Raw genomic sequence first — 27,171 nt, forward strand, 5'->3', positions numbered from 1 at the left:
TTGTGCATCATGCCAACTGGATCCTTGACCAGCTTTTCTGAAAATGGGGGAGGTTCAAAAATTAACAGGAGAAAAATAAAGAAGCAAATCATTATTGTTGCAGTCCGAGGTTATACTTGGCCAAAACGGCTTAAACGACAACTCCATAAGTAGCTTGATTTATAGAATGACTGGATCTACACAGCTGCTACCCATCTTTGGAGTTCCCACTAGCATCTACACAAATGGAAGGAGTGATGATGAGTGGGCTGTCCCTGGGGCCTTGCATACTGCTGGTTATCCTTAACTGTTGGGCAATGTTTTCTTACATGGATGCAGAATCTGCTCCTTTGTGACTTGTACCCACTGTTCTGAGCCCTGTCTTACGGAATTGCACAACACCAGGCAGCCTGTCCCTTCCCTCTGACAGTCCTCCTCCTAACGAGAGATGACTGTTCTCAACCTCTGACAGTCCTCCTCCCAACGAGAGATGACTGTTCTCAATCTGCATTTTCTTCTTTTCTTCAGGCCCACCACCCCTAATTTACTCAAGCCTTCACTGCAGAATAGCAATTGTTCTACCTGCCATCCTATCTTCCTTTGGACACATACTAGTTTGTCAATATAATGTTTCAAATGTGGTACTCAGAAAAAAACAACAATGCTCCCACAGCTGTCTGAGCCAGAGGACAATGGGATGATGACTGTCCTGAAATGCGCATGGCATTTCCACTACTCTGTCATACATGGACACTATGTCTTTGGCAGCCCGGCCCTCACTGTTGGCTCAGTTGAAGCACATAGTGAAAATCCTCAGATATTTTTCACAGGATCTGGTGCCAGGTTATTACTCTTACCCTGTATTTATGCAATGGATTTTAAAAACCCGATTGCAAAACTTCACTTTTATCCCAGTAACATTTTACATTCTTCTTTCCAGCCCACGGTTCAGCCTGTTAGGATATCTTATCTCTTGTTCTACCTTTATCACATTAGCTCACAACTTTGCAACATCTGCAAATTTGATAATATTTGATAAGCATGTTTCTCCAACTCCATTTAAACTGTTGATGAAAATATTGGATGGCACATTTGGATCTCTCTGTAATAATGCACTAGGGATGTCCTACTGGCCGACATAGAGATATTTACCAGTGGTTATTTAAACAGCCTGGAATCTAAATATCCACCTGTCTCTTCAATACCCAATGAAAGTGTTCCCTGATTTTAAAGAGCAACCTTCCCCAAGTAATCCCCAATGAACCAGACAACCCTTGTCACAAGAGGGCTCTTTGGTTAAACCAATGCCATCTGACTTTTAGCTTCATAGGCTTCCCTTAGTCTCCATTAGTGGACTGTGGTCTTTGTTGAGTCCTGCTACAAATATGTTTCCTACAAGGTCTTCAAGGCATCTAGGTGACTCAGTTAAGCATCTAACTCTTGATCTTAGCTCAGGTCTTAATCTCAGGGTTGTGAATTCAAGCCTCATGGTTGGCTCCACACTGGGTATGGAGCTTACTTAGAAGAAGACGAAGAAGAAGATGAAGATGAAGATGAAGATGAAGATGAAGAAGAAGACGAAGGAGGAGGAGGAGGAGGAGCTGCTAAAAGGTTTAAGAAGCATGCCAGACAGTAATATCAGGCATTCCTCTTGAGTTAGGAAGCCAAGCAGTCATATGGAGATCTACTATTTTGTTTCATGGTTGGTGGTTGCAAGTGTGAGGAATAGAGGTGTGGTCATCTAGTGCCCAAATATCATTCTCCAGTAAAAGAAACCAGAGCTCCTTAAAAAAAAAAGGCTGGTTTGGGGCACCTGGATGGCTCAGTTGGTTAAGCATCCAACATTTGATTTAGGTTTAGGTCATGATCTTAGGGTCATGAGATTGAGCCCTGTGTCAGGCTCTACGTGTGGAGCCTGCTTAATATTCTCTCTCCCTTTCCCTCTGACCCTCCTCCCTGCTCTCTTTTTCTCTCTCTTGGAAGAAAGAAAGAAAGAAAGAAAGAAAGAAAGAAAGAAAGAAAGAAAGAAAGAAAGAAAGAAAAGAAAGAGAAAGGAAGGAAGGAAAGGAAAGGAAAGGAAAGGAAAGGAAAGGAAAGGAAAGGAAAGGAAAGGAAAGGAAAGGAAAGGAAAGGAAAGGAAAGGAAAGGAAAGGAGGAAGGGGTTTTTCCTAGGATGGGGGCAGGAAATACACCAGATGAGCTTAGAGTATCTTCTCATGCAAAAAGTGCTTAAAAAAAATAATAGAGATATGTCAAAGGGACACAGAAATCCCCTGAAATAGCTCCCAATGACCAAAGCTAAAATAACTTGAACAACAAAATAAAGTAGTATTAGATTGTAAGTTGAAGTATAATATAAATATCCATGACTCTGTATGGATATTAAAAAGTGATTAATAAATGAAGATGTGGGGGAACAACAGATAAATCTCCAGTACAGAAGAATGCTAAATAATTTATGGAGATACTCTGCCCTCAAGGAAGGCGTGTGAAACTCCACAAGTATAGACTGTGCATAATGACTTTCTTCCAAAGAGCACAGTATGGAAAGGAAGAAAAAGAGTAACTTCACAGTACAGAACCATGACAACCACTAGGTGGTTGAGATTCGTGTCAACAGTGATAAGACGTGTAAATAGCACATAGGGAACATATGGAACATAGGAAAGTGCTGATATGGGAACAGCACTTTCCCTCTGTGGTCTTCTTCCTCAAACTCATAATCCAAGTCCAACCATGAGAAAACCTCACATAAATTTGAACAGAGGGTTATTTCACAAAATCCTCCTCAAAATTGTGTAGGTCATCAAAAATAAGGAAAGTCTGAGAAATGTTACAACGAAAAAGAATCTGAGGAGACAAGATGACTAAATGTAATGTGGTGACCTGGATGGGGTCATGGAATGGCAAGGGGACAATAGGTAAACAACTAAGGAAATCTGAATAAATTATGGACATTGGTTAATGATAATATATCGATATTGGTTCATTAATTGTGACAAATCTACCATATTAATGGAAGATGTTAGAAGCTGAGGAACCTGGGTATGGTGTACATTTTCTCTGTACTATCTTCACAACTTTTCTTTAAATCTATTCTAAAATAAAAAATGTAATAAGGGGGCACCTGGGGGGCTCATTTGGTTAAGCAGTTGCGTTTGGCTCAGGTCATGATCCCGGAGTCCTGGTGTCGAGCCCCATGTCAAGCTCCCTGCTCTGTAGAGAGTCTGCTTTTCCCTCCCCCTCTGCTCCTCTCCTGCTTGTGCTCTTTCTCTCTCTAATAAATACAATTTTTAAGAAAAATAAAATTTTCTTTAAAACAATTTATTAAAGGAAAAAGGGCACACTGAGTGTGTGTGTATGTGTGTATGTGTGTATATGAATGTGGGTTGGAGCAGGAGGGTTGGAGAAAAAGAAAAAAAGAGAAAGGAAAACACATTCAGTATATGAGAACTACCTTCACAAGTTGACTTGCATAAGATTTGACCTTTAAATAAGTTGAACGGTGGAGCCAAAATTGGAGGTGAGCCATGCTTATCATTATTAGTAGTAGTTGGGAAAAGTCCAGCTTCTTAAATTAGCATTTTGGTTCCAATTAAACCCTGGTCCCTGTAGGGTGGACTGATTCTAAAATCTCTCAGCATTGTTTTACCCTTCCTTCCAATCTCTATTAATGTCAAAAGTGTTTCAAAGAATATGTTTTTTTTTAAAAAAGAATATATTTAGTAGGTCCAATACCCTGATCGTGACATGAATAGTTTTTTTCCATATAGATATCATTATATTTGTTTTTAAAATTCAATGTTGATTTTATTGACTAAAAATCACATGTGCATTTAAGTAGCATTAATTGTATATTGTACGCTGCATACTTGCTCCTACTGCTCTACCCTGCATTCTTATTCTTACTCAGTGGAGCTGAATTGGAGGTGAATCATGCTTCTCGTTATTTTGAGTAGTTGGTAGAGACAATTGATGCTGCTCTGATAAGTAAAGAGGACCTCTTATTTTACCTGCACACAAAGCAATTGGTGAGCTATCAGGAATGACAGGTCAATTTTTGAAAATGGAACTGTGGGTTCTGAAAGTATCCATTGATTTTCATTCTGATTGAGCATCAATTCTGATTAATGATCAATTTCTTGGAGCTTCCCTGTGATCATACATCCGAAACAGGAAAGGGAAGTTATCTGTTTCACACATACAAATCCTGTCTTCCCCAATTGCAGAGAAGCTTGGAGAAAACCAAAGAAGGCCAGACTAGACCTTGAGACCCTCGTGGTCTTTTTTAGTGCTTTTCGTTGCTTGGTAAATGCAGACTCCATCCCCATATAAGGCTAATCCTGTCCCCAAACACTAATTGGCAACAGTACATAAAGAAAACATTATTTACAAATTTGGCAACCATGTCTCCCCCTTCCTTCCCACTCTAGTGCCCTGGTAAATCCAAATATCTTACCTGGTCACAGTGGCCACCGTGAGAGGTCCGGGGGTCACAATCACATGGCTGACACCCTCTGCCAGGGACCAGATTCCAGTATCCGTCTGCACAGCGGTCACAGGTCCGGCCCGTGACGTTGGGCAGACAAGAGCACATGCCAGTGTCAGGGTCACAGAGGCAAGTTTCCAGGCCAGGGGGACACTCAGCCGGATTCACACCAGGAGGATGGCAGGAGCACCCTGGGATCATAGAGCCACTGCTAGAGGTAAATTCAGGGACAACGCTGGCATTCAGCAAACTACACGAACAGCCATTCGGATCTGGATGTTTCTCCAAAGGGCTCAAGGCAGAAACACCTTACGATATTGCAGACTTATCACGGAATCTAAGTGGGCTGAACGCATTCAACTCTTTTTGACCTCCCCACCTAGCAATATCCTGCGGTTCTGCTGGCTACATTCCAAGGGCTCACAATTGGGGTGACCAAAAACCTGGCTTTTTCCACATGCTAGTTATGATCTGAAAACAAATGGTTTACTACGTTGACTTGAATCAACTGAAATAGTTAAATATCCCCTAAAAATGAGCAGCTTACTCCTCCTCTTTTTTTTTTTTTTATTATTTTAAACCATAGACTCCAACCCTTGCCCTCTGCTACATCAGCACTCCCCCAATGTATACGTTAAAGACACCGGGTGAACTGGTTCCAATGCAGAGCCCTGGAGATTCTACTCAGTGGGTCAGAGGCATAATTTGGGCATCGGCTTGTTTCTGTCCCAGCCCTGTCCTGGTGGCACCATGCCCCGAGGGCCACACTCTGCTGCCACGTTTTCCCCCAGAGCTTGACAGACTTACTCCTGCAGGTCTGATTGAGGGCAGATCCAAAGTGACCTGGTTTGCAGAACTGGCAGTTGGGCCCCTGAGTGTTGTGCAAACACTTAAGGCACTCCCCGGTTAGCGGGCTGCAGGACTCCGGATCCGTCATATCAGTGTTGTTGTTGCACACACACGGCTGGCAAGGGGCTCCGGAAACTCTGGGATTTCCATAGAAACCCGCAGAGCATTCTCCACACTGCTTACCTGAAAGAAGGGGAGAGGCAAAGGGAATGAGATGAGAAGTGTGTGTGTGTGTGTGTGTGTGTGAACGTGTGTATGTGTGTATATGTGTGTGTACACGTGTGTTGGGGGGCAGGGATGGAGACTGCTACCGAGAATAATTAGGCTCATCTAGGGATAATGTCACACGTTGGGGATGAAGAAGGAAAAATGTTCTGAATTAAAACCTTCACTTTGATGTATTCTCCACCCAGAGAACACAGCGATGATTCAGAGCTAGGAAGTCCGTGGTGAGGAATGCATTCTAGTTCTTCTCGAAAGAACTACAGAGTGGTAGGCACAGGATTCCCAGATCTTTATCCAACCGGGTCACCCAAGTGTGCCCCAGGATCTAACGCTAATCTCAGTTCCTGCTCTCTCTGGGGTCCCTCCACCCTCACCTGGTCCTGGAGGTGATCTAGCAGCACCCTGAGATGTAGGTCTAGCAGTGAAGATGGTGACAGTGGTTTTCTTGATGAACGAACCTTGGAGGGAGTTCTTATCAAGCACTGTATGGAGAAACCAATCCTTCGCTCCTCCACTTGCTACCCTGCCAACCACGGGGACCTGTGGTCAAATGGGTGCCCAAACTGTAAGTCTATTCCCCACATCTTGGTTCATCTTTTTAGGAATGTTCTTGTCAGCCAATCATGGTCTCAGTTCTTGTTTTTTTTTTTTTTCTTTTTGTTTTTTTAGATTTTATTTATTTATTCATGAAAGACAGAGAGAGAGAGGCAGTGACACAGGCAGAGGGAGAAGCAGGCTCCATGCGGGGAGCCCAATGCAGGACCCGATCCCGGGTCTCCAGGATCCCACCCTGGCAGAAGGCAGGCACTAAACCCCTGAGTCACCCAGGGATTCCCCCCATGGTCTCAGTTCTTAAACACTGACCAACTAAGCCAGAGGGGACATGGACGCAAAAGACATGGGAAGAGGTCAGAATGATGTAGAGACATAGTCAGCAAATAAAAAATTAGCCATGTGCTTTATTATCATGATGGTAATTATCACTGAAGAAAATAGCAGCAGCATATTTTCAAAATATGATTAAATCAAGTAGATTTTATGTTTTTTCCTTGTTGCAATATATATTCATACTCATGCTTAAACTCTTCAAAATAAAATTTTTGGTAGAGCAACAAACATAAATATTGAATTGACTTATGCGGTGTCTGTAGGATGCCCAAATCAGTGTTTCAAGACACCTGAAAAAATAAGTTATACTGGTGAAACATCAAATCAATTGGTTGATTTGATATTGAACTATCCAATCTATTGGTTGAAATTATATAAAGGAAGCATGTGATTAAAAGCTTTTACTTTTTAATTGCTTATGTTCTATGTTACAAGACATATATATCGCTTAATCACCTAAATGTCTTACTTAAAATGATGATGATTTTATTTTAAATAAGTCAATTTGGTTTGAACTCATTTGGTCAGTCAGTTTTCCAGAACATTATCTAACAAGTATAGTTCAGAGGAATAAGCTTTTCGTTGTCCTTGGTTTCTGAATCATTCAAATCCCTTGTTCAGTAAAGCGGCAATGCACCAGGTTGTGCCTTCTTGCTGCTTAGATTCAGTACCACTCAGTTGTTCAAAGCAGATAAATTATGAACATGGGATCATTTTTTGGAGAGCAGTATGGGATAGAAGAAAAAAGGCATCATGAACTAGACTGTGTACCTGTATAACCTTGAAGACAATTGCAGATCACATCTGAGCTCCAAGGATGCTGATAACAGGAGTGGGCAAAATATTGGCTACTCGAGGGAACATCTGGACATGGGCAAGGGCGACAGGACTTTCCCGCAGCAGGATTCCCATAGTAACCATCGATGCATCTGTCAAGACAATTTCTTTGTACCAAACGTCCCCGGGAAAAGCTCACAGTAGCTGGTGTGGATTTGCTGTGCTTGAGGACAGCACAACTCTCAAAACTCAGTATTTTAGAAGGTGCTCGCTTGCTCTGTGAAGTGCTTCTTTGCCTTACCTTGAACGTCCCAAGGTAGAGTCATTAAACTCAATGTAGTGGCAGTTCATTTACATGTCCTATTTCAGGGACGTAAAAAGCAACGTGCCAGGCAAATAAATGCCTGTTTTTTTATTTAATCAGACATGGTCTGGCTCTTCACAAGATCTCGAAGGACACCAGGAGCGAGGATCTATCTACCTCCCCCCGCACCCCCATCGCCCATAGCAAGGCTTCTACACTTAAATACAGCTGAGTCTCTACTCAGTGGTCCTTCAGGGAGTGTTGGGACATCGGAACAAAAGAAATAAAATTCAAGTGCATAGGGATTCCATACCTTTCACAGTTTCTTCCAGTTGTAAAACCCCCACAATTGAAGCATGACCCTGTCTCTGGGTCACAAAGTTCGGCGAACCCATTACAAAGGCAAGGGCGGCAGCTGGGAAATCCGAAGTAGCCTTGCAGGCACCGGTCACAACGGCGGCCGGCCACCTCCCCCTGGCAGGAGCACTGTCCCGTTGTTTGGTCACATACAGTGGTCTTTGAGCCTTGAGGGTGGCAGTGACATGCTAGATAAAGAAAGAGACCATGTTGAGTGGAGGGACAGGTGGTGTGCTGGGGAAAGGAGTTACAGTCATGATTTTGGAGTCCTGAGCTCCCTGTGGCATCCCCATCAGGTAAGTCAGGGGAGTCCGAGAATCTGGCCGGCACCGAGCACCAGGTCAACATTTGTTCAACTGATTCACCCAATAAACAGGGTGCGGTGAGCAATCGGGTCTTAAAAGCGTTGTTTATACAGAGGACCTGAGCAATTGTCATGTTTTTAGTGCCTTATAAAATTATAATCTTTATTAAAAAATATAAAGCCCCTTCTCAAGATGGGTGGACTTTTCTTTTTCCTAGGTGAGATCACAGAGGCTCACTCCTTCCTTTTCTAGGGAACTGTTCAACCCTTTGAGCCAGTCTTCCCTATGCAAAGGCCGGAGGCCAATGACATGTTTGCCCCTTTGTGAATCTCTAGCACCTCATTTTCCTTCCTTCCTTCCTTCCTTCCTTCCTTCCTTCCTTCCTTCCTTCCTTCCTTCCTCTCTCTCTCTCTTTCTTCTTTCTTTCTCTCTCTCTTTCTTCTTTCTTTCTCTCTCTCTTTCTCTTTCTTTCTTTCTTTCTTTCTTTCTTTCTTTCTTTCTTTCTTTCTTTCTTTCTTCTTTCTTTCTTTCTCCTCTTCTCTTCTTTAAAGAGAGGGAAGCAAAAGTGATAAAAAGAGATGTGTGCTGGGTAGAGAGTGACCAGCAAGGTGTGTCATCTCTCTGAACTCTGACTTAAAACATACATTCCTTCACCTGAAAGAATTAACCTACCTGGAGAGACCACCCAAGACAGGTTTCGGTGGAGAAGGCTGTTTGCACTACTGGTACACAGCGTGAACACAGAACTGCATACCCTGAACATGACACGAGCCTGGATTTCCACATGTAGACAAAGACCCATCTAAGCCCTTATCAACAGGCAGCTTAGAAGATCAGTTCCATGGCTCTTTGCGACCCCAGCATCAGAGAGATGACAGCGTGGTCCCCTTTCTCATATTCTCAATCTCGCTGTTCTTTTAGCCTGGACAGCCACTGGGCTTTACTGCCAGGTCACAAAGCTGGGTTGGCACAGCTGACACCTTTCCCGGTATCCCTCCCACATCCTCCCTGGACTTGCCATCTCTTTGATACAGACCACAAACCCCCAGAAGCCTGGGCCATGTCTTTACCATCACTCATGCTTCCTTCACAAATTTGCATGTCATCCTTGTGCAGGGGCCACGCTGATCTTCTGTGTACCATTCCAATTTTAGTATATATGCTGCCAAAATCGGCACCATCACTCATGATTCCTAATGGAGCTCTGTATACAGTTGGTGCCCACTGAACGGATGAATGAAATACGATGGGAATTTTTTTTTCACATTTTATCTATAAAGACAGACAGCCCGAGTAATGTAGTCCAATTCCCTGGCCCCTCCTCTTTCAAACTCCCACAATGATTTCCCTATCTTCAAAACTCCAAAACTCCAAGACCATGCGTGTCTTCCCCCATCTATCTTTTGCTACGTACGGTGACAGCCATGATGTCCCAGACCGTAGCTTCCAGTTGAGCACCTGTCACAGCAGCGCCCGGCCACGTGAGGCTTACATTGGCACTGGCCCCCAAGTCGGCTGCAGCTGAGCCCCACCGAGCCCTGGGGGTGACACTTGCAGGCTGTGGGGAGCCAAAGAGGGCAGTTAGAGACGAAGGAAGTGACAGAGAAGTCCCTGGTCCTGTTGGGAGCTTTAGTTCACTTCTCTTTCACTTGCTATTTCTGTCATCCTTGACTCCTTCATCCATTAAATGGGAAAAATATAGGATCTACCCCAGGGAATTATAAGGATTAAAGACAATAAGGCCTCTGAAGTACCTAGAACTGTGTGGCATGTAGTAGGTGCTCAATAAACATTACTGACTAAGCATACCTTAACAATTAATGTTAATGTTACTTAACAAGTTAGTGAAAGGCTTAAACTGTTTGAATAATCAGCTGTTCCAATATAATCATTATTATTGACGTTACTCCTTCAATTCCTGACGATCTATGTTGGTGCTGGACTATCTGTTTGATTTCCCTTCTTCCATCACTTTCATGAGGTTGTGGGCATTCTGAAGCCAGCGTCCTGCAGTATAACGGGAAACGCGCTTGCCCAGAACCCAGGAAGCCTGGGCTCTCACTGTAGCTGTCACTCTACAGCTGGAGGGAGATTTTGCCAACTACCCCTCTACCTGCCGTCACTGGGAACATATAACAAAATTTGAAGACATTTTTTAATGTCACAACTGGCGGGAAGGTGCTACCGGTATCAGGTGGGCAGAGGGGAAGGGAGGCTGCTACACTTCCTATAATGCACAGGGCAGCCCCCCATGCCGACCCCTCCACAACAAAGCATTAACCAGCTCCAAATTTCAGAAGTGCTAAGGGTGAGAAACACCAGGCTGTGGCTTAGTGAAATGGACAAATCACCTAATGTGTTTGGACTCCAAGAGGCTTACTTACTGAATGAAGGTTTGAGGATGAAAGAAGTTGTTTGGAGTTCAGTCTGGCCCTCAATGTCCAGGATTCCAAATTAGTATTTTAGGACCATTGTTCTAGGGCTCTAGTGGCCCAATGTACTAGAAGGCTCCTTCTTTATGCACCTACTCTACTGTGCATTGGGATTCCAACACCTCAGATGGACTGAGTGCCTAATCACTGGGCAATTGGTATTGACATTGGTTGTTTGGAGTAGCTGCTACAATAAATGAGATCGACTCACTCACATTCCAAAAAGCTGTGTGTCGGTGGAGCCCATGAGGCCAGTACTCACCTACAGCCCCGTTGTGCAGCTTGGCAGACATGCTGACTATAAGCCTTTCACACACACCGGGGGACACCTGAGGTCCCATCTTTGAGGCGATCTCAACACAGTTGTGCAGCTGATACTCCTCTAAATCCTGCTTGCTGCAGAAATTCTCCAATGAACTGATTTGGGGAATCAGACCAAGCTTTTAAAATAATACAAAAAAGAAGACTTAGGTTCATAACTGTCTCCTGTTCAAGATTCTAGTTATATAAACAAGTAGATCTATGAGAAGATTTTAAGATTTTCATTTTATTTAAGAAATCTTTTTAAAAAATTAATATATTTTTAGAAGATTTTATTTATTTATTCATGAGAGACACACAGAAAGAGAGAGAGAAAGAGACACAGGCAGAGGGAAAAGCAGGCTCCATGCAGGGAGCCCGACGTGGGACTCGATTCCGGGTCTCCAGGATCACGTCCTGGGCCGAAGGCAGGCACTGAACCGCTGAACCACCCAGGCTGCCCTATTTAAGAAATCTTTAAATATTTACATTTATTGACTTGGGACAAAAAAAAAATAAGACTTTTAAAAATCATTCTTATTATATTTTTAGCTTGCTTGTGAATTTGTCTTAGATTTCAAAGACTTTTAACTAGGCTACTTGTGACAAATTTAGAAAGTACAGCTTAGTGCATTCCATAATATTAACTGTGGAACTCTAATTCCAAAAAACCATCCTTTTAAAAGTTTTGTCCTTTGCAATTACATATGAACAGTGGAGTCCTACAACAAACTCTCTGCCTCTTAGAGAGTCACAGTGTAGATGAACTTACTAAAGCTCTGAGAAGTCCTGCAACAAAAATACTTTTAAACTCAGCGCTTCCATGCTCGTTTAACCACTTGGTCCCATATTCAAGTAACACTTACTAACATCCCATAAACTCAATATTTCACAGATGCATTTTGTGAATTGCTGGGTTAGGCCATCCAGCTATTAGAGGGACAAACACATTGTTCTAAGCTTATTCTCAAAGAAGGATCATCTGTATCACATCTGATACCTATGTGAAGAAAAGTCATACAGTTATATTTCTTGAGAAGATTTTACCGAAGTTATAACCGACAACCATTTAAAATCTTTTTGAGGGACTCCTGGGTGGCTCAGCGGTTTGATCTTCTGGCTCAGTGGTTCTCAATATGGCAGGTGCCATCCCCTAAGGGGCATTTTGCAGATTCCGAGGGGTGGTTTTGGTTGTCATGGCCATCAGATGAGGTGTGTTGCTGGCTTTTAGTGTGTGTGGGGGGATCAGAAATCCCAGACATTTTGACCAAAAGGAAAATCCCCCTGCATGAGAGACAAATCTTTGTTTATAATTATGTGTTGAAGGACTTACCCTATGTTTTAAAAGCATGTTACACATGTTTGCAGCACACCTGCTTTCATGGCTGTCTCACACTGAGTGATCCTACACATATGAGCGTGTCCCTGCCTTCTGTGTATTTATGCCAGAGTGTAGACATATACTGAAGTACATAGTGTTTCTCTTTTTTTTTTTTAATTTTTATTTATTTATTTATGATAGTCATCACAGAGAGAGAGAGAGGCAGAGACATAGACAGAGGGAGAAGCAGGCTCCATGCAGGGAGCCCGACGTGGGATTCGATCCCGAGTCTCCAGGATCGCGCCCTGGGCCAAAGGCAGGCGCCAAACCGCTGCGCCACCCAGGGATCCCACATAGTGTTTCTCTATGGGCTACTTTCTTTTGTTGTCTCTTCGTATGTGCACATTACCCAGACGTTGTCTGGGGTTACGTGTGCAGGTGGGCTATAATGCCAATGAACTGCAGTTTGAGCCGGTGAAGGGTGTTACAAGATATTTGCAATAAAGAGAGGAGGTCGGGTCAGGCGATGCTGGGAATCACCGCTCGAGCCACACCGAGCTTTTCCGTTCAGTGAGCTGTCATAGCTTCCAGTAACTCTCGGGCCACGTTGCCATCTCCTGTGTAATGTCTGCATTCCTCCCTATAGACAGTAAGCCCCGGCACATCGGGCAAGGCGCTTGTCTTGTTTACACCCGCGGCCTACTGCAATGTCTAATTTACAGTAACGACTTCATAAATATTTGCTCAATAAAGAAGTATATATACCCGTCTAGAGTCGTCTCTTCAAGTTGACACTAAAAGGACTGCGCTCTCCAAACACGAACTGAGAGTGAAGGGAGAGGCAGAAAGAAGCCGGATTGGCTAGGGTTGCAGATGAGGGCTGCCAACCAGGGATTCATTATCTATAGTCACTGGTCTGAGGCAGTTTAGGGGAAGCCCGTCCTGGCACCCAGCAGATAGGCCAGATGATAAGAGTCCCTGTCAAGCTATAGGATTTTGTAATGTCATGACTCCCTTCTTCTAGAAACTTCTAAAGACTTTGTTTATCAAGTATAGTCCATCCCATGGTTTAAAAGAATGGCAGCTTTACATTCTAGCATGGCTAATATACTTTCAACTCCAAACACATTTTCAGGGAAGCATAGATCATGGGATCAGGGTGACTGAAGGAAAATTTGTAACTGTTTCTCCATATTTGCCAAATAAAAGCTATTTCTGCAGAAGGAGCATCCAGGGTTGAACAAAGCTTTCGCTTGGGCTTCTTGGTAATACATCCTAGTCTTAGATATAAATGTTCATCAGGCTGCAGAGAAGAATGAACTTGGAAGGCCCAGGGCCCAGGCAGTCAAGCATCTTGCCAGAGCAGCAAAATTGGTGGGATGGAAATAAGTGCATCAGTCTGTAATCAGAAACGTGCATTGACTTTCTCCCCCTGGACATCTGGGGTCGGAGTCTCGCAGGGACTTTGTAGGTGCCCTGCCCAGATCTTCCCGTTCGCCAGCTGCTGTGCCATTGGCTGCTGAAGGCACACAGCTGCCTCTTTCTCCAGAAACTTGGACTCAGCCGACTGGTCTAGAAGTCGACATGCTCACTGAGGGTGGGCGGGGTGGAGGACCGGGCGCACGCAGGCCCACCACTGCCTCCGGGAGGAACCAGCTCTGTGGCAGTAATGCTCCCAAGCTCCCAGTGGAGTTGGCTACACTGAAGTGGGGATCACATCCTTGCTCGGTTCCCACCCCTGTCCCTCGCGCCTCTTCCCCCACCAGCACACCCTCAACAAAGCAGGGGTACCCGAGTCCCTGTCTCAGCTTGGGCTTCTGGGAAATCTGACCTGAGAGAGGGATCTAGCCTCTCCTTGGAAGCTCTGACAGTTTGCCAAGAACAGGCTCTTCTCCCAATTTTCATCCAGGCTTTACTGTTTTGGTAGCTACGTGTAACAGAACGATCGCTTGAGAACCAACCAATGGAAATATTTTTCAGTGAATTTCAAGTTACCCGTTTATATTATGTGTCTATCAAATATCACTGCAGTGATTTTAGTACACGCCTGTCTTCTGTATCAGGCTGAGAATTCTTGGAGGGCAGGGGCCTTATACCCCAGGAACCAGCACACTATCAGCCCATGTCTGCTCGGTGAATGCGCGATGCATGGATAATTTGCATGGATGCGTGAAATAGAGCATCAAGTCATAATATTTGAAATTTACAAAATTATAAATATTCAGGGTATGGATGTAAGATGGGGAGTGTCTTAGCTCTCCTAAATTTGAGTTTCATAACTATTATTGTTATATAATAATTTATATTTATGTTATATTTATATTATTATTATTATAAAATCAACTGGAAGCCAACTCTATGGCCCAAATCTATGGTGGAAAGACGTCGGGAGAAGTCATTTGAGGAAATATTACCCATCATTCTTAAAAATGATAGGAAGATTACGTAAGCACCATAAGAAAACACTTATGATATAAAGGAACTGAAAAATACCTGTCTACGTACTTGTATGAGCGTTCGGATCACAGTGATATAAAGACACAGTATATAAAAAGTGGAACTTACAAGACGATGACACTTTCAGTGATAGCATTTCTTCCTGAACTTTCTGGGTGCCAGGACGCTGTGGTGGCTCCGAGCGGGGGCTCGGCCATCAGGGAGTCTGTCTCTGACCGCTGACTCCTTGCTCATTGGCTCTGTGAGCCCGGGTCTCAGTTCTGTCATCTATAAAATGGGCACAACGACAGGGCCTACCTCATAGGCTTGTCGTGAAGACTAAATAGTATGTAAATCACTTCCAACCGTTGTTGGCACAGGCTGTTCCGTAAGGTCTGTGATCGGTATTAGGTGACGTTGATAGAGAATAAGTGATTTTTTTTTTATCATGAAAAAACTCATTTATACTTCTAAAGAAACATTTCACCATGGAGTCTAAAAGTAGAACGATAATGGGGCTCAGTTTAGACGGAAGCACCCCCGGTGCTGCGTGATACTTACTGAATCCACCAAGATGTGTGAATGAGCGTGGGACCCTCCTTCCAAAGGCTGGGAAAAATAGGCGTCTATGGAATATTGTACATCTGGTTCTAAACAGATGGGTGTGGGAAGCAGCACGATTCTGTATTAAGAGAAATAAAGCAAAAATTCAGTGACAAAAGTACGATTATGTAACCTAAGCAGCCAGAGCATTTGCTGGTGCTCTTTACCTGCGCTGAAGTGGGTTCAACTGTGGGGCAGAGGCCAGGTCTATACCAGCTCGGGTGGGTTGGTCGGACAGCAAATTCACTGTCGGATCCTCTCTGTGGCTCTTGCACAGGTCTGTGCCAAATAGCAAAGCCTTAGGAACTAATAGTCATGAGCTGTCACGACTGCTCTGGGAAAAGGATGGAACGCATGTCCTTCATCCTGTCTGTCATACTCATCTCAACAGGGGCTCTGATTTATTTTGCCACAAGTCTCTGATGCAAAATTAGTGGCCTCAAAATTAGTAGTTTTACCTTATAGACTCCCAGATGTTGCGATCATGCCAGCTTACTCTTACTCTTGTAGCATTTCACTGTGTCACCTCTCAAGGCCATCTGGGGAATGGGAAAGGAACTTTCGAGACTGAGAATCAGGAGATCGAGGCTAGAATCCTGGTTCTGCAGTACATTAGCTATGAGACTGGGGGGCAGGTCTCTAAGCATTCTCATTCTCAACCCCTCCTTGCCTGTTGAAGAGGAAGTCTACCTCGGTGAGTTGTTAGCAAGCTAAAATATGATCTTAAATGTGCAGCTTAGTGTAGCACACAGCAAACAATAAGTGTCACAATGTCCTTTAATACACCTCTCTTCCTGCTTGGTTCTTTGACACATCTACATAGGTAGATGAAGAAAATTCAAAGAAGTCTTCTATGTTTGAGAACAGGTCCCAAGCATACCTGGAAGCCGCCGGTAGAGGGAAAGGTGGTGGCCGTGGCCATGGAGTCTCGTGCGTACAGTGCTTGCTCCCTCCAAGGGGGTTAACCAGGACCTGGACGGCCCAGTCGGCTGCGGGCTAGACAGGCATGACATAAAAAGCATATCCTTGGTGAGAGTGGACACACAACGCATGACTCATGGACACACTTGGACTCAAATTTGCAACCCACAGGCCTCTGGGAAAAGAGGATTTTGGAGCTGAGAGAAGTCTGAGAGGCTCACTCTCAGCTCTAAGTCACTGGGGTCTGAATTGAGACCCAGGCAGATGGAACATTGTCTCTGGCTGTAGCAATAGTTAATGCGCTGGAAAAGCCCTGGTGCTCCTGACAGGCCTTGTCTTTAACCTCTGTCTCCCAAAGAGTCAATTAACTCATCCTATCCCTGGATCATAGAACAAAAATGAAAATTTAGAATCCTTCACGAAAGGATATTTACTTCCCCCCCATGTTATTTTGCATAAATATTATTATATAAATATATCATGATGTAGATTTTGTTATATAGTATTTGATTATCATATTACTAAATCTATTTGTAGGTGTCTAGATACGCATAGATATATTTATAGCATATGCTAATTAGCTCTACTCTGAAAGCTATGCAATTTGGAAATGCTTTTTTTTTTTTTTTAAAGATGTCACAGATGTGTCCTCTCTCTGGAAAAAATAAAAGATATATATATTATATATATATATTTATATTATATTTTTAATGACCCATATACTCATCAGGTCCAAGTTCATTAAAGTCCCTTGGCTTTCATTTATAAGTGAGTAGTAGAGAATTATGTCATATAAGAGTTTCAAAGTGAGTCAGACGCTCTAGTCGTACAATGCACCATGCGTGCTTCCAGAATGTGGTCGCTGGAGGAAGTCTGGGGGCTCTGAGACCTCCCCCAGCCTGATAAAATATTCTTCCGGGGAAATGGTCTGTGGGGTTTCAGATTATCAGAGAAAAACTTATGCAAAGAAAACATTAGGAACCACTGCTCTAGATCAAGTGTTTTTCTGATTTGGTTTCTACTCTGCCTTAGATATTTCTCCAAAGGCAGGGGGAGGAGGCAAGAGGAGCAGCCTGCTTATAGTTTTTTTTCGTTCCAGGGTAAATTCCAAGTGCAAAATCAACACCTCTTCTGCATGAATCTGCATCTCTGTGCACAGGTCCGCTTATTAAATTTTTAGAAAAAAGTCCCAGGAGGGCAGAATTTGTGTTCAGTTAGTTTTTTTTTTTTTTTTATCATTCTTCTACAAACATTCCATCACCACTTCCTCAGACCTTGTGCTTTAGATATAGAACTTCAACTTGAGCTTCTCTCCATGGAATAAAGCATGTCTGCCTCTGGCTTACTGTGTTGTTTTAATATTGTTAGGAAACTCTTTGATTTATAATGCTCTCCAGATGTGCTTTTTTTTTTTTTTTTTGCAAATCACTTTCTGATGACCCTATCTAGCAAGACTGGAGAGGAAGCTCATAGTTCAAGAATGTTCTCCAGGTGGCTTTTTACCCCTGAAGAAGTCGTTGGATACCTGAGTTTCATAGCGAAGGGCAACGGTGAAGTCCATGGGAAAGGAGATGTTGGCGACAGCAAATCTCAAGCCAGCCCCAGAGAGAACCCTGGCAAATCCAGGTCCAGTCCACGCAGCAGGGGTCCCAGGCACTGGTTCTCGGAAAACAACGTGAACGACAGGCGCCTGGCCAGAAGTCACTGAGCCCTATAATTAGAGAGGAATGCACACAGCTTTGCCTACAGTCGAGTCCTGGAAGAGCTCAGAGAGAGAGAGAGAAAAAAAAAGTATGCATTTCCTGATGTGTATAGGATCCATCTGAGTCACAGATAAATTATTTCAACCAGCATAGGGTCCAGAATGCAGCTGAGAAATAATATGCTGAATCTGCAGCTTTGGGACATATGTGACTGTGTAGAATGATTGATTTGAAAGCCATGTCACCGGAAACCACTTTAAACTTAAGTACCCCACGTGCTAATGAATTGAACAAATTCCACACTGGTGACCTTGGGTTTTCTCGGACAGGACTGTGGGATCCTGGCCAAAATATGGAGGGAAAGAAAAATATTCCCATGCTTACTTCACGGACTTTGCCTAATTATGCACGACACTGAGAAAAACCCACCCAGATTTATTTTTTTGGTGGGGATATTTCTTCCACACACGTGAGAAACGCTCTTCTATCTGTTTGGAGACGTGGAAGTATAAAATTTGTTACACACTTGATTGATTGGCATCCCTGATGGTCTCTATGCTGGCTCTCAGCCGGGGGCCGTCTGGATCCTGCAGATAATACTTTAATGACTTTTGCATCTGCCTCCCGGAGCTCGCAGCCTCCCCCCAACTCTGCCTCTTGTGGCTTCTTGCCTGTATCACCGCAACAGCGCCTTGGCCTCTCTCTCCATCCTCTCCCTGGTCCATGCACATTGTCCACCACTGCCAGTAAGTGTTTCACACTCTTTCCAACTGCCAACAGAATCACGCCCAGATTACTTAGCCTGGATGGAGTTCAAGTTGCTTGGTGATCTAGCCCAAATTGCTCTTCGTTTGATAATTGTTTATTCAGTAACAGTTCAATGCCAGTCCCTGCATCAGGGACGCGAAGATGAATAGGATAGAGTCCTTGCTACGAGTTTGGAGTCTCGCATCAGGGACCGAAATGTCAATAAGAAACTATAGCAACCAGATTAGGTTTCCACAGATACATGCAAACGTGCCTATATACCCTCAGATGGCAGTAGACACAGCAGGTGCCCCCCCCATCCCCTCTACCTAGTTGGTGCACCCACCCCCGACTTGCTGTGTGTGTGGCTTCTAAGAGCTCACAGTTGCCTCTCTCTCTGGAGAATTGCCCCACCCCATACCTCCTCCCCAATCCCACCTCCACTCCTGCCCCCCCGGGGGTAGCTGCAGCCAATGGCTTCTCAGTACAAGGGTAGGGAAAGCTAACTTTGCCTTCTCAGCGACAGGACAACTTGGTCTGCAGTTTATGCTTCCAAACTCCTTCATAGATCAAGGTTTGTTTTACCTGAGACTACATCTTATTCTTTCCTCCTGTCTTGTTTCCATCATCCTATTACAGAGTTTTCCTGAACAAGACTTCCTGAAGAGATCACATGCACCTGAACCCAGTCTTGGGCTCTGTTTCTAGGACACTTGACCTGAGACCTTTGGTGCCAGACTGTTTACCTAGAAGCAGACTCCAAGATGCAATTAGGGGGGAGGACGGTTTTCGGTTCAGCAAGCAGTGAGGACCTCAGTGTGTAACATGGTATTGATGATCCCTGGAATGTGGCAGCAGAGCAATTGCCAAACCTGTCACCTGTGGAGAACTGGGACAGGATAAGGGGGTGGGTGCCAACTGGAGTGATATATCTGGCACTGGGAGATATGGGGGAGCAGTAATTATAAGGACTGTGGATATAGGTAACAGTTGTTGAATCACTGATGCTTGATGAGACAAGATGACAGGTTTAGGGCAATTTATCACCAATCCAAAGCCGAGTGTAAGAATCAGAGGGCCTCCCTGGAGGTATTTAAGGACTCCTCTCCTTTAGCTAGATGGCGGGAAGAGCTGAAGATCAGACATGGGACATAGTTGTAAGACTTGCAGAAGCTCAGAGAAGCCTGAACTCTTAGCCTAGGTAAGTCACCAATGCCAGAGTCAGGCCTTTCACAGGGAAGAAGAGTGAGGTTCTCCTGAGCATTTTCAGACTACAGAGGTAATCCACTCACTCTTATTGGAAAATAAAGCCTCTTCACTCCACCTCTCCCGCATTTGAGGACAATGCAGAAACCTCAAATGATGCAGGTGCCTTGGAAGAAAATGTGTGCCTTCCTCAGGATCTGTCTACATTACCCCCTCTTGACCACTTGCCTGATAATTAGGATCAAGTTTCAGCATAATCTGACTAGGAAAGTGCTGGATCCCTGGGAGGCTTCTGGCCAACATACACCAGTAACAACTGGGAGGGAATGGTTGCCTATGGGTCCTGAGCTTGCTAGACCAAGGAGCCAGAATATGAAACTGGATGAAGAGAGTTTGTTGATTTGGGGTCACGAGTCATATAGGATTCAATAGCCTGGCAAGAGCCCTGGAGCCTTGGGAGATGGATCCAATATATTGCTGGAGTAGCTCTTGGAAGCTTGGCAAAAGCTGTGGCCCTGAGGAAAGGAAGTAGAGGCTCCAGAACAGCCATAGCAGGCTGTAGAGGAAGGGATACAAGGCTCAGGGTAGTAAGCACACTAGAATGGATCTAAGATGCAAGACCAGAAAACACACCAACTGATTATATTCCTTTTTTTTTTTTTTTAATTTTTTTTTTTAATTTTTATTTGTTTATGATAGTCACAGAGAGAGAGAGAGAGAGAGGCAGAGACACAGGCAGAGGGAGAAGCAGGCTCCATGCACCGGGAGCCCGACGTGGGATTCGATCCCGGGTCTCCAGGATCGTGCCCCGGGCCAAAGGCAGGCGCCAAACCGCTGCGCCACCCAGGGATCCCTGATTATATTCCTTAAAGGCCTAGAAGACACACTATATATCAGGACAGCAAGCAATGAAGGGGGAGAAGGGCTCTAGCATCACTGAAAAGCTGAGTTTGGGGTATCCTCTGTAGGCTGGTAGCTTACATCATTATAGAATTGAGCTCCTTAGTATCCCTGCAGAGGACAGGATCGCAGACTATCAAAGACCGGGTAACACTTAACTCTCAAAAGCAAGATGAGTCTAATTCTTATAATGGACAGCAAGATTGGAGTAAGAGACAAGGGGGCCTGACCCATAGGAATCTTCTGTGGAGATGATTAATAGAACATGGTATTCCTAGGAATGAGATAGGTGAGCAGACAACAAAGGTATTGCTTCGTATATATAATCAAAAGTGATCCAGTGAATTAGCAAAAGGCTGAGGTCACCTGCCAACACGGAAAGGCATGATGCTTTGTCAAGTTCCTAGATCTGAGCCACTTCTCGGATCCAGAACCCAGTGATGGAAAAGGGGCCAGATCCCCACAAAGAAAGACTCTTCAACATCATGGCAAGTGGAAACCAGGTACCCAAAGTGCCATCACAGTCCCCTTGTTAGAAGAAGGGCATAGAAGTGTCAAGTAACGTATGGGGTCTTGGCCTAAGTTCTTCTTACAATAGGTTCACTGCATTTACTGAACCACCCATTGAGTATTTCCTCCAATTCCTGAATATGTAACTGGAATGGACCTGCTTAGCAGTGGACATTGAGTCTTTGACCTGTAAGGTAACATAAGAGCTCTTATACTAGGAAATGCCAAGTAAAAGCTTGTGAGATGTCCAGCCTCCTCCCCTTACTCCCCACCGAGCCAATGTAGTAAATGAAAAACCATATTGCAAGTCGGCAGTATCCTCAAAGTGCTACTCTCAGGACTTGGTGGCAGTTCCCATCATATCCTCACTACAAACTTAGTACAAACCTAACCAGTTTCTGGTCCCACTTGCAGCCATTGTGCCTGATGGCTTATCTTTACCAGAGCAGATGAACACCACCTTCATACATGACACGTGGCTATTGAATGCAAGATGTGTTCTTTTCCATCCCCATACAGAAGAAGGAACAGAAGCAATTTGTATTGACCTCGAGTGGGCAGCAGAGTATTTTCAGCCTTGCCTGAAAGCTGTTCATTCTCCCACTCTCTGTAACAGGATAGCCCAAAAGGGTTTGAACCATCCAGCCATTCCACAACATATCACACTGATTTCCTATATTAAAGGATAGTGAAGTGGGTCCCATGGTACAAGATGACATTATGGGATCTCCCCTAGAGATAATCAGACACTCTATGGCCTTGGTCAAGGAGGGCTCACAGGGTGTCTGATTCACCAGTGAGGGAAAGTAGAACACCTCCTCAGGTCATTGGGCCCACCTCACAGCAAAAGAAGTATAGAGTGGTCATGTGACTTTGAGATCCACTGCTCCTACACAAACCAAGCCATTCAGAGGATGCTAACCTCAGATGGCGGTGGAATGGGGCCTTTTAGATGCATCAGCCTCACTAGCTTGGAAATGACACCTGGTGAGATAGGACAGTGTTCTGGGGTTTTTTTACTCCTTAGAGTGAAGGCCTTTATGGGATGCTGTGTCCCCAACAGGGAGAAAACATGGGTGTGGAAATCAGGTAGGGGTAGTCAAGCTCACTGGCACTGATGGTGATCATGGGAATTTGGGCTTCTTGTGCTTGCAACTTTAGGCTCTGTGGGTCTAGATGCCTTGATTTTTGGGCAGGAACGAAAAATTCCTCTAACCTTAATGCCATGGCTGCTGCATGGGCACCTGAGCTCCTCATGGCAACAGAGCAGGAGGCCTGGGAAGAAATGACCATAACTGGAAGGGCTGATGCTGTATAATCAGGACATGAGGAATACGCATGGCATGGAGGTGGCCCACTAAGACACCTTTGGCATTCCCTTAGAGGTAGCTTGAGAAGACCATGGAAACCAGGGGCTCAGGCCCTGGAGGAATGAGGGTCTAGGGCATCCTCTCCAGCAGAAGTGCTAGGTGAGGATGAGGGGAATCTAGAATGGGTGGCAAGGAGGGAGGAAGATAGTGAGTTTCAGTTTCAACCTTGGGACCAAACCAGCTGGAGGCTGCAGTTTGTCCCCAGATCTCCTTTTGTAACACTCCCCAGGAATTGTGACCGATTGGAATCCTGGAGAACCTGTGCTTGCATGGAATGAACTTAACGTAAGAGGCAAATGGGCAGGGTCAGCCTCATGCGCGTGCACTCTGTGTACTTGCAGAGGGTCTCGTGTTCAGAAGGGCCCAGAGTTCGGCTTAATGCTCTGCTGTCACCATCTTGAAATGATGATTTTATCTTTGAAATTGTTTTATAAGTGAAGTCTCTTGGGACAATGTAGCGCACATGTGAGCAGAAGAGATATGCCCGCCACGTGCCTGTTCACTCACCCCCAATGTTCACAAACCACACACACGATGCCAGTGAGCATAGCATCCAAATGGACCTACTATGCGCATGCGTTCAGTGAGACCAAGCGTGCAAATAAGGTAAATGTGCTACATTTGTGACTGAGTAAGCAGGGTGCTGACAGCTCCAAGGAGCCAGGCTTCCCGTTCCAACCAGAACTTGCTTTGAAAGCAGAAAGAAGGCAAAGGCGTTCTAAGAAAGACATTATTCATGTTGCTTCCCTGTATTGGCCAGCTGCTTGCACCAAGGGATGACTAGAAGGAAGAAAAGATAAGGTGACTTCTGGCTGCCTTTCTTGCAGCGCTCCCTTACTCATTGGTACGCTGAGGGCAGGCAGTGTTGGCAGGACGCATACCAAGAAGTGAAATGAAAACCAGGTTGAGGTCGCTTTGTGCAGCATTCCCACTGTTCGGGAAGAACAAGATGCACATGCATAGAAGACTCCATAGACAAACGGTGTAATTTCAGTCATTACACATGATTACACGTGAGCCAAATGCTCTTATGTTTGCAGTGAAAATTGGCATTGCATGATACAAAGACGAGTGGTACAATTCATGCTAATAACTAATATTTCTTTTCTTCAAATGGCACTAATTGGCAAATAAAAACCCACTAACAAGTCAAGAGAGAGACTATGGAAGAAAGTAAGAAGCTATAGGGCGCCTGGGTGGCTCAGCCGGTTAAGCGTCTTCATTCGGGTCCTGGGATGGAGCCCCGAGTTGGGCTCCTTTCTCAGTGGGGAATCTGCTTCTCCCTCCATCCCTCCTCCCTGTTCATGCTCTCTCGCTTTCTCTCTCTCTCTCTCTCAAATAAATAAATAATAAAATCTTTTTAAAAATTAAAAAAAAGGAAGAAGCTATATATTCTACTACCTTCAAGGAACTTTTTCCCTAATTTCTGAACAGAGGGCCCTGCTTGTGGGTCTTGAGCACGCAAGGAGCAGACGTCAGCTGACGCTGTCACTGTGCTGCTGGGTCCCCTCTGCTGGGCCACTGTCTCCAGCCACCAGCTGCTGTCTCACGCTGCTCCCTTCTCTTGAGAACTGCCCCTGGAGGGGAGCCGCTTACCGGGGAGGTCGCCTGCATCTGCCCTGGCAGCCCACACCCATGACGGCCCCTGGGGGCCCCCCACCCCGTCTCCCACACTTGCCCCCTACAGACTTCTGGTGAGCACTCCCCCAGTAAAGCACGGGCACCCGAATCTCTGCTGTAATGTCTGTTTCCGGGGAGCCCAACCCGAGACAGTGACACAGCACACACATGCACATTTATAGAGCACTGAAATGAAATTTTCATGAAAAAAAAATATATGCCCTTGTTTTGTATTCTGTTGCATAAAGGCTGGCCTGGCCAACCGATTTCATAACCCACTAACAGGCAGGAGCCGCAGTCTGAAAATTACTGATTTGTATAGCCCTGGAGATGGAAATAATGAACTCTGTCCAGATGTTGGGGTAGGGAATGTCAGAGGAAGATAAATCTGCATTGGGTCTTCAGGGATGAGTACAAGTTTTAAAGTCAATAATACAGAGGTGGTCATTTCAGGGAAGAGGCAGGAGAGTAGTGTGTGGATGCTCAGAGCCGTGTCTCTCAAAGTGCGGCCATGGACCACCTGTGTCTGAATCCCCTGGGGGTGCTTGGCAAATGTGTGGATTTCTTGACCAGTTCCAGATCCCCGGATTCAGCATCTTGAGGGCAAGACCCTGGAATCTGCTTTCTGAATGAACTCCCCAGGCAATACTTAGGCACAGTAACATTTGAGGTTCACTGATCTGGGCCGCAGGGAGCCAGGGGAGGGGAGTGCCAACTCGTTTCCCACTCTTCTCTTTGATGGACTCAGGAGGAGATGCCCAGAGAGTCAGAGGAGGCCTCATGGGCATGCGGGACGGGAATCAGACAAGGAGAAAGAGCAAGGCCGCCATCCCAGGAGGAGGAACACTGGCCAGGAAGCCTTCTCTGATCCTCTCAGCTGGAGGTAGCTCCCCCTAATCTGAAGTCCATATCATGTGTGCCTCTTTCCTGATACTTCCCCCACCCCGCCACCATCAGTTGTGATGGCTCATTTCCATAACAACAATCTCAAGGGCAGGCTTCAGGCCTACGTATGTTTGTTATCATTGATTCATTCAACCATTTCCTTCACTCAAGGAGGTCTCATATGTAAGGAACTGACTCATGTGCTAGGTTCATGAACAAGACAGCTAGTGTCATGTCATACGCCTTCCAACATGCCCGTTCATGCATATGCACCTGGGAACACTCAGTAAAGATCCCAGCATATGTGTGAATGAATGAATGAATGAATGGTCATGAAGCACCCTCATATCGGGCTAATATAGTTGGATGGCTACAAGGCCCTCAGGTCTCCCCGGGCCTTCTGAAGCCATTAGAGGCAGGATCCTGTGGAGGGGGCATCATCCTGCACTCATGCCAGCATTAGCCAACTCCCACTGCCTCAGACTTCAGGGTACAGCCGTGCACCGCCCCAGGTATATCAGCACATCCTTATCCCTCCAACCAGGGGCAGAGCCATTCCTCAGCACTGTACCTTTCCTTACCAAAATGACAAAAAATCGTGAATTCACAATACTCTCCAACTCTAGAATCCAGCTTTCCAGAAACTTCCATCTTGAAAGAACTAGAGCTACCGAAGTTTTGCTCAGAGGCTCTAGCATTACTTTGAGCTTGTGTCCTCCTTCTATCCATCCCATCCTTGAGGATACTGGGGGTTTACATGGACTGAGGACTTACACGGGTCCTACATGGTTCCGACCACATTACTGGGTTCATTTATGGCAGGATAGGCAATGGCCATGAAGAAATGGTTTACCTCACTCCACTCGTCAGCACGTCCACTCTGCTTCTGATTTCTCTTCAGTATTATATTGCCTTTGTCAACTATGAAATCACCCCCTTGCTGCTGGAAATACACATCACATGTAGGCAAAGCTGCGGCTGATATCTTAACAAGAAAAAGAAATGGCAGTGTAAGTCACTCAACAGTTCCAATTATACCTCAGTACAGGAGTTTCAGATTATCCAATAACTTAATGGCAATCATGATCCTCATTTCATAACCTCAGGAACGAGTCATGAGTCAGCTTATAATTTTTTATTGCTTTATGGAAATGGGAAATGTTGGTAGTCCTACGAGCACATGTTGGGTTTTCTTTTAAAGGATGCAATGTAGGCTAGTAGTGGTGAAATTCCAAACTGGGGAAACATTTAGTCTTATCTACTAGTGTCATGGTGTTATATATATAAAAAAGGCACACATGCCATGCTTTAATGTGAAATATCAAGAAGAAAGTTGTAGAGAGTCAACAACAGGCATAGTGTCGAGACTCAGATTTATTAGCTGATGGTCACTCGGGCTACTCCCTAGACCAATTCCTGGCAGTTCTCAGTTTGTGGGATTTGGCCTTTTGGGTTCCCATGAGAGGTTAGACCAGGAGAGCCAAATCCCAGCAGCCAAACTGAAGCAGAGGAATTACATTCATGCAGCTCCAGTTTCCTTAAAATCCTGGTCTCTCAGGCCTCTCTTTTGTATCATCTCTTTGGTGGTGACCCAGTCAGAGTCTCCAATTGCTGGTTTCTAGATTGTTGGCTGTTCTCTGGACATGGGTGTTTCCTTGGCTGATTTTTCATTGTTGGTACTATAAATGTGATTTTTAATTTCACAGGTCCCCTGGTTGTTCGTCACCAGTGCGCAGCCCTAGGGTCAGCTGTCGCCTGCTTCAGAAACTCTCTTGTTCTAGTGTTTATTGCTCAGATTCTCAGCCACACTCTGACCAGCTGCCTGACCTCTGTGATGAGGGCTCTCGGGACAGGCTACACTGGATTATGCCTATTTTTCCTCCTCTTTTTTTTCTCCCCCTCACCAATGGAGTTCATTGTGTAACACAAAATTAGAGACTATTTTATTAATTTTATACAGAAAGTATATAATGGAATTAGCTTTATACTATACTGTATTAAATTCTATACTATGTTAAACTCAATCAATATTCACATTTATGAC

General features: G+C 44.8%; 1 protein-coding gene and 1 non-coding gene across 2 annotated transcripts in view; both read right to left on the bottom strand.

Moving 5' to 3' along the window:
- The window catches only part of LAMB4 (laminin subunit beta 4), a 99,524-nt gene that overhangs the window by 32,320 nt on the left and 40,033 nt on the right, over window positions 1-27,171 (bottom strand). The window contains exons 15-23 of the mRNA XM_077864055.1: window positions 17,712-17,897; window positions 16,146-16,261; window positions 15,224-15,344; window positions 10,868-11,045; window positions 9,588-9,731; window positions 7,825-8,056; window positions 7,202-7,359; window positions 5,276-5,500; window positions 4,439-4,659 (exon numbers count right to left, since the gene is read on the bottom strand). Coding sequence (XP_077720181.1) covers window positions 4,439-4,659; window positions 5,276-5,500; window positions 7,202-7,359; window positions 7,825-8,056; window positions 9,588-9,731; window positions 10,868-11,045; window positions 15,224-15,344; window positions 16,146-16,261; window positions 17,712-17,897 — 1,581 coding nt within the window. The remainder of the gene's footprint in view (window positions 1-4,438; window positions 4,660-5,275; window positions 5,501-7,201; window positions 7,360-7,824; window positions 8,057-9,587; window positions 9,732-10,867; window positions 11,046-15,223; window positions 15,345-16,145; window positions 16,262-17,711; window positions 17,898-27,171) is intronic.
- LOC144293547 (U6 spliceosomal RNA) lies at window positions 9,245-9,351 on the bottom strand. The gene has a single exon (XR_013360756.1). It is a non-coding gene; the product is annotated as a U6 spliceosomal RNA (small nuclear RNA).

This window comes from Canis aureus, chromosome 21 (assembly GCF_053574225.1).
Source record: "Canis aureus isolate CA01 chromosome 21, VMU_Caureus_v.1.0, whole genome shotgun sequence".
NCBI lineage: Eukaryota > Metazoa > Chordata > Mammalia > Carnivora > Canidae > Canis > Canis aureus.